The following is a 6,923-nucleotide window of genomic DNA, read 5'->3' on the forward strand; positions in this document are numbered from 1 at the left end:
GGCCTGCTGGGGACCCCCTCCCCAGCTAGGATTGGGCGGAGGAGGGATGCGAACGCGGGACCCTCCGGCCCAGGGCGCGGCCGGGGTAATGGCCCCGTGCTGGTCATTAATGGATCTTCTTTGAGTTTAAGGGGCCGCGGGTAAAAATGCCGGGACCGGGGTCTGTGCAGCCCGGGGGAATGCACTTTGGCGCCAAATTTTCAAAAATCCTCGGCGCAACGGCTGCCGCTGGCTCCGGGCCCGGATCCCCAGCCTGCACCCCGAATCCCGGGGCCTGGATCTCACGGGATCCAGGTCTTGGAGGAGCAGATCCCAGATTCTGAATTCCGCGGGTCTAGACCTGGGAGGGGGCGCCTGGGAATCTGCATATTGGGGGGCAGATCCTGGAGTCTAGATTCTGTGATTTGGATTTTTTTTTTTTTTTTTTTTTTTGCAGTACTGGGGATGGAATCCGGGGGTTTTCTGCCTCCGAGCGACACCCCCAGCCCTGTATTTTTATTCTTTATCTGGAAACAGGGTCTTAGTGAGGCCCTTTGCAACTCAGTGAGACCCTGTTTCTAAATAAAGAATAAAAAATAGGGCTAGGAGTGTAGCTCAGAGGTAGAATGCCCCGGGGTCCATCCCCAGAATAATAATAATAATAATAATAATAATAATCGTTCAGGATTGCTTTGTGGGCCGCCTGGGTGCTACCTTAGGACCAGCCTGCAGGGTGCGCCTTGTGGGTTGGTCAGGGCGAGCTCCTTGAGAACAGCTGGGCAGAGTAACCTGAGCCCCATGAGAAGCAGGCCCCTCTGGAGGAGCAGTCCAGGCACCTGGCCCTGCAAAGGTCCTGGGGCAGGCGGAGCTAGGCCTGTTGGAGGCACTGCGAGGAGCCTGTGTGGCTGGTGAGGGGGCGGAGGGGAGGCGGGGAGGCCGGCCTGGGGGGCCGCAGGGAGGGCTCTGCAGGTGGGAAGCCACTGGCAAGCCTGAAGCTACGGAAGGGAGCTGGACGCTGATGTCATGTTATTTTGCACAAAGGATCAAGATGAGATTCCTGTCCCCACGGAGAGGTTTCCGGGTGGGGGTGACTCATTCTGTAGGAGTCCAGACGTTTGTCAGCCCGGGACGGCCGGGAGCAGTGGACCCACCCGGCTGGTAGCCGGATGGCCTGGGCCAGGAGGCCTGGGCCCCCAGCCCGGAAGGCTGAGGCTCATTCCTGAGGACCCCGGGGTGGGGGGGGACAGCGCTGGGGGCGCAGGTGGCGGGGCGCCAGAGACCGTGTGTGGGGACGGGCGCTGCCCAGGGGCAGAATTGCACACACAGCCTGCTTGGTAAGGACACGATCAACTCCTGTCATGCTCAGAACCATCCCACTCCTACGACTGCGTCCATTTTGCAGAGGGGCGAACCGTCAGGGAGAAGGGTAGAGTTACACCCAAGCTCCTGCGGCTTGGTCAGGAGGGGAGCTGGAAACTAAGCCAGCTAACCCAGGTAGCTGGGGGTCTCAGATGGCCTATCCCTCCCATGTACTGTTAGGGGGGCTCTCCCTGCCCCCCAACTCCCTCACCCCAGTCCACGCCCCTCCTGTGCTCTCCGGGAATCCTACAAGTTGCTCTGTTTAAATGACGAGCATCCAGCCGGGCATGGGGGCGCACACTTGTCATCCCAGCATTTGGGAGGCTGAGACAGGAGGAGCGCGGTTTGCGACCAGCCTCAGCTACTTAGTGAGGCCCTCGGCAACTCAGTGAGACCCGGTTTCGAGATAAAGAATAAAATATAAGTCTGGGGTTGTCGCTTGGAGGTAGAATGCCCCTGGGTTCCATCCCTAGACCCACAAAAAATATATAATAAATAATGAGGATCCATCTCTCATATTTTTTATGGTATTACACTTGGACCCAGGGGCATTCTACCTCTGAAATACACCCCAGCCTTATTTTTATTCTCTTTCTTTCTTTCTTTTGTGAGTCTGGGGATGGAACAGAGCTACACCCCCTGCCCTATTTTTTATTCTTTATTTTGAAACAGGCTCTCACTGAGTTGCGGAGGGCCTCACTAAGTAGCTGAGGCTGTCGGCGAACCGCGATCCTCTGGTCTCAGCCTCCCAAATAGTGGGATTACAAGCGTGCACCACCACGCCAGGCTTTATATTTTTATTTGGAAACGGGGTCTCACTGAGTTGCTGAGAGCCTCACTAAGTAGCTGAGGCTGGCTTTGAACCTGTGCCATCCACCTGTCTCAGCCTCCCAAGTGCTGGGATGAGAAGCGTGCGCCACCACGCCTGGCTATCTCAAGTCTAAGACCAAGGTGCCTGCCAATCCGCTTCCCAGAGAGGGTCCTCTAGTGGCAGAGTGTGAGGGAACTCTTGTCTCTGTTCTTAGAAAGACACCACCAGTCCTAAGCGGGGTGTGGCTGAGACTGGAGGATCGCGGGCAGCCTCAGCTACTTAGTGAGGCCCTCTGCAACTCAGTGAGACCCTGTTTCCAAATAAAGAATAAAAAATAGGCCAGGTATGGTGGCGCATGCTTACAAACCCAGCATTTGGGAGGCTGAGACAGGAGGATCGCGGTTCGCGGACAGCCTCAGCTACTTAGTGAGGCCCTCTGCAACTCAGTGAGACCTGGTTTCAAAATAAAGAATAAAAAAAAGGGGCTGGGGGTGTAGCTCGGAGGTAGAATGCCCTGGGTTCCAGTCTCAGCACTGCAATAAATAAAGTGAAATCAGAAAGGCCTGGGGACAGAGTTTGGAGGAGCTGCTGCGGACTCATCCTGGGGCTCAGAAAACAAAAGAAAACAAACCCAAAACACAGGTGCTCAGGGAGGCATTCAGGGTCTTTTTTAGGACCTCCACTGTAGTCAAAACAGCCTCTTCCTCAGAGGCCCGGCCTTTGTCCTGGTAGTTTCTGAGGCCTGGGATGCCATTTCCGGTTTGAACCAGGAAACTGTCTGTCCTTCTGTCTGGCCCGGCTCTGGCTGTTCTAAGTGGCCCGACCCACTTTGCCCCACACCAGGCTGTGCTCACATTATTTATATGTTTAATCATTTTTTATTCATTTTCTTTCTTTCTCTCTTTCCTTCTTTCTTTTCTTTTTCTTTTTTTTCTTTTCTTTTCTTTTTTTTGCTACACCCCCAGCCTATTTTTTTATTCTTTATTTGGAAACAGGGTCTCACTGAGTTGCAGAGGGCCTCACTAAATAGCTGAGGCTGGCCGTGAACCTGCGGTCCTCCTGTCTCAGCCTCCCAAGTGCTGGGATTTCAAGCCTGCGCCACCACTCCCGGTTTCAACTTGACTTTTAAGGCATTGCATCTATTAACCTACATTGCATAAATACAGAGAAATAAATAAAATCAAAATAAAGAATAAAAATAGGGCTGGGGGGCTGTAGCTCGGAAGTCGAATGCCCCTGGGTTTCATACCCAGTACTGCAAAAAAAAAAAAAAATTAAAAACCTATGTTGCATATGCAGAATATTGTATATGAGCCGGGCGTGATGTCGCAGGCTTGTAATCTCAGCGCTTGGGAGGCTGAGACAGGAGGATCGCACAGGTTCGAAGCCAGCCTCAGCTACTTAGGCTCTCAGCAACGTAGTGAGACCCTATTTCCAAATAAAGTATAAAAAAAAGGTCTGGGAGTGTAGCCCGGAGGTAGAAATGCCCCCTGGGTTCCACCCCCAGTACCACACACGAAAAAAAAATTGTATATGTAAAATATTGCAAATACCCCCATCTTTTCCGGCGCTGCGGGCGCAGGGACCTCCTGCGGCCGCCAGGTGGCGCCGCCGCGCCTCCCCGCGCCCGAGACATTTCTCGCCCCCGCGGTGGGCGGCGCGGAGGCGGCGGGATGCGTCAGCCAGACCCGCGGAGCCGGGGGAACCGAGTCCCGGGGCCCGGGCCAGGCCGGAGGCTCGCGGGGGAGGGGATGCATAAGTGAGTCACCAGGGAGCCCCCGATGGGCCGTGGGAGACGGTCCCCCGCAGGCCTGCCCGCAGCCGCTCTCGTGAAGTGCTGGGCCCACACAGGTGGCTGGGACCCGGCCTCAGTTTCCCCATTTGCATAGTAATAAGCCTGGTCCTCCGGCTGCCCGAGTCCTTGATCACAGACAGGACGGAATCCAGGATACAGGCAGGGGGATCCTGGTTAAAAAAATAATAATAAAAAAACAAAACCCACCACGCCCTCCACGTAGGTCAGCGTCTACCCCAACGGGGCGGTGGTGGTCGCTGAGATCCTGATGGAGGGGGCGGCGGCGACTCGGGTCGGAATCCTTCTAGGAGCCGCGGCCCCGGGTGGACCGCCAGACGGCCGGCAGGGGGAGCCGCTCAGCCCGGCCACCTGCACCTCTCCGCGCCCGCGACCCTGAAACTCGCGGGGGATGGGCAGGGGGCGCGGGCTCGTCCCCGGGGCTCAGCAGCCCCTGCGCCGGGGGACCCAGGGCGGCCTGCGCTGCCGCTGCCGCTCGGTGACTTTTTAATTGGGCGCGTACTTTGCACCCTGGGCTGGCGTGCATTCTCAAAGGTCAGGTGGGAAGCCCGGAGGTCGTCTTTGCAGCCCCCACTTCTGGGGACTTGAAAGAGGCCGCCTGCGACCACCGATGTGAGTCCTAACAGTACGCCCCTCATTTGATTTAATGCACGCATTTCCCAGATAAGTCACCGGGCATCTTGGGGGTCCCTACAGCCAGCTAGAACCGTCTGGGAGGGATCAGGCTGCAAATTATTTAGCCCCTTCCCCATGCAGTCCCCCCCACACCTCCAGCAGAGCCTGGGAAAGGCTCCGGCCCGGTACTCTCCGGGGATATCCAGGGGATTCCAGCCCCCCCACCCCCCGCCCCGAATCTAAGCAGCCTCGCGCGCTGGAAATCCCGCGCGCGCCCCGAACCGCGGCGCGGCTGCCGGGAAATCAGGAGAAAAACTTCTGTTTTTTTCTTTTCTGGCACTCTCGGTCCCCCCGCGCGCTCCGCCCAACTCTCGCCCCCACGTGGGGCGCCCTCGGGCGATGCTCCGCCCCCTCGCCGCCGCCCGCCAACCGCAGCGCTCGCTGCTCTGGCCTTTGTTTTTCCGCCAATGGGAGGGACGGACAGTCTCGCGGAGGCCACGCCCCGGCGGGACGAGTCTATAAAAGGCGGCGCCGGCGGGCACCGGCTCAGATCACTGAGGCCGTGGATTGGAGAGCTTCGCTGGGACTCCGTGGATTACGCCTTGCTAAGGACTTTGCAATCTTTTTTTCCCCCCACTTCTTTTTATTTATTTTTTCCTCTTGCGGAGTGAGGACCTCGCAGCCTCGCGAACGTCTTGGATGGTTCTGGCTCCGTGGAAGGGCTCTCAGGCTCGGCTTTTGCAATCCCTCCCGGAGGACTGTCGTGGGGCCGCGTCCACTGTGGATTATAACTGCAGCATGACGCTGGAAGAGCTCGTGGCGTGCGACAACGCGGCGCAGAAGTAAGTAGCCGGGGCCCCACCGCCCGAGGGAGGGGCCGGGCCGTGGCCCCCAGGGCCGGAGCGGTGCTGACCCTCTTTCTCCTCCGACCTCAGGATGCAGACGGTGACGGCCGCCGTGGAAGAGCTGCTGGTGGCCGCGCAGCGCCAGGACCGCCTCACGGTGGGGGTGTACGAGTCAGCCAAGCTGATGAATGTGTGAGTCAGACCCCCTTCCCGGGCTGGGCGCGGGTGGGGGCGCCCCTCTGCTCTGCAGGCTTCCTGCACCGGGCGCTTGCACGGGTCTGGGACTTCCCCTAGCTCGCCCCCCCCCCCAACACACACGCACACACGGTGGATTTAGGATCTCTCTGCTCTTTGAGGAGGGGGAGGGGAGGGGGCTGCAGCATCCCGACGCTGCAGCGTTTGCAGGCGCCCCTCCCTTTAAGGTCCGGTCGGCACTAATGCTTTGACCGTCCCCCTCCCCCAGCCCCGGGGCTTGCAGCCCTGCACCTGCCGTGTCTCTCTGGGCTCACACCCCCGGTGCAGGGTGGTCCTCCGCCGACTCTCACCTGACCTGCTGTGTCCCTTCTGCAACCCCCCCCCCCCCCAGGGACCCTGACAGTGTGGTCCTGTGTCTCCTGGCTATTGACGAGGAGGAGGAGGACGACATCGCCCTGCAGATTCACTTCACCCTGATCCAGTCCTTTTGCTGTGATAACGACATCGACATCGTGAGGGTGTCCGGCATGCAGCGGCTGGCACAGCTGCTGGGCGAGCCCACCGAGGCCCAGGGCACCCCCGACGCCCGGGACCTGCACTGCCTCCTGGTCACGGTGAGCCGGGCTCCGCCCCACACCAGGGCACCTGCGCCCGTGTTTGTCAACAAAATCCGGGCCGGCCAGTCCTGCACCAGCTCAGCGCCCAGCCATGCCCGGCATGTCCCGTGGGCAGCTGGGCCAGGGCCTCGTCACCCCGGCAGCTATTTTGAGCCTGCTTGTTTTCCCCAGAGGGGCCCCAGGAGAGGGAGGCTCCCCACCCACTCCTGGGGCTCCCTCTAAACCCGCCTTTTTCCTCCCACAGAACCCTCACACTGATGCCTGGAAGAGCCACGGCCTGGTGGAGGTGGCCAGCTATTGTGAGGAGAGCCGGGGCAACAACCAGTGGGTCCCGTATATCTCTCTCCAGGAGCGCTGAGGCCTCCCAACATCGGAAGCCGTTGAATTACTGCCAAAAAACATATAAAATACGTATTTGACCCCCTCCCCCCAAAACCACCCCCCAGACAACCCAATCCATGAGACCATCGGGGGCAGAGTCTTTGAGACCGAAGAGGAGAGAGAGGGGTGTGTGCGGCCACCCCCAAGGCGGCACTGGGACAGCAGCGCCAGAGGCAGCCACAGAGAGAGAGAGAGAGAGAGAGAGAGAGAGAGAGAAAGAAGAGGGGACCCGGGCCGGCAGGAGAGAGGGGACCCCGGAGCCCAGGCTTCCCGAACACAGAGGCCAGAGAGGGGGCAGCTGCTGCCTC

At 59.1% G+C, this 6,923-nt stretch overlaps 1 protein-coding gene across 1 annotated transcript; it reads left to right on the plus strand.

Annotated features, from left to right (window-relative positions):
- Nucleotides 1-5,375: 5,375 nt before the first annotated feature.
- On the plus strand, nucleotides 5,376-6,592 carry GADD45B (growth arrest and DNA damage inducible beta; the record flags this gene model as incomplete). Its single annotated transcript, XM_080712110.1, has 4 exons — nucleotides 5,376-5,419; nucleotides 5,513-5,614; nucleotides 6,009-6,231; nucleotides 6,479-6,592. The coding sequence occupies 4 exons, from the start codon at nucleotides 5,376-5,378 to the stop codon at nucleotides 6,590-6,592; spliced, it is 483 nt and encodes a 160-aa protein (XP_080568236.1).
- Nucleotides 6,593-6,923: the final 331 nt, after the last annotated feature.

This window comes from Muscardinus avellanarius (genome assembly GCF_963383645.1).
Source record: "Muscardinus avellanarius genome assembly, chromosome: 16".
NCBI classification, from domain to species: domain Eukaryota; kingdom Metazoa; phylum Chordata; class Mammalia; order Rodentia; family Gliridae; genus Muscardinus; species Muscardinus avellanarius.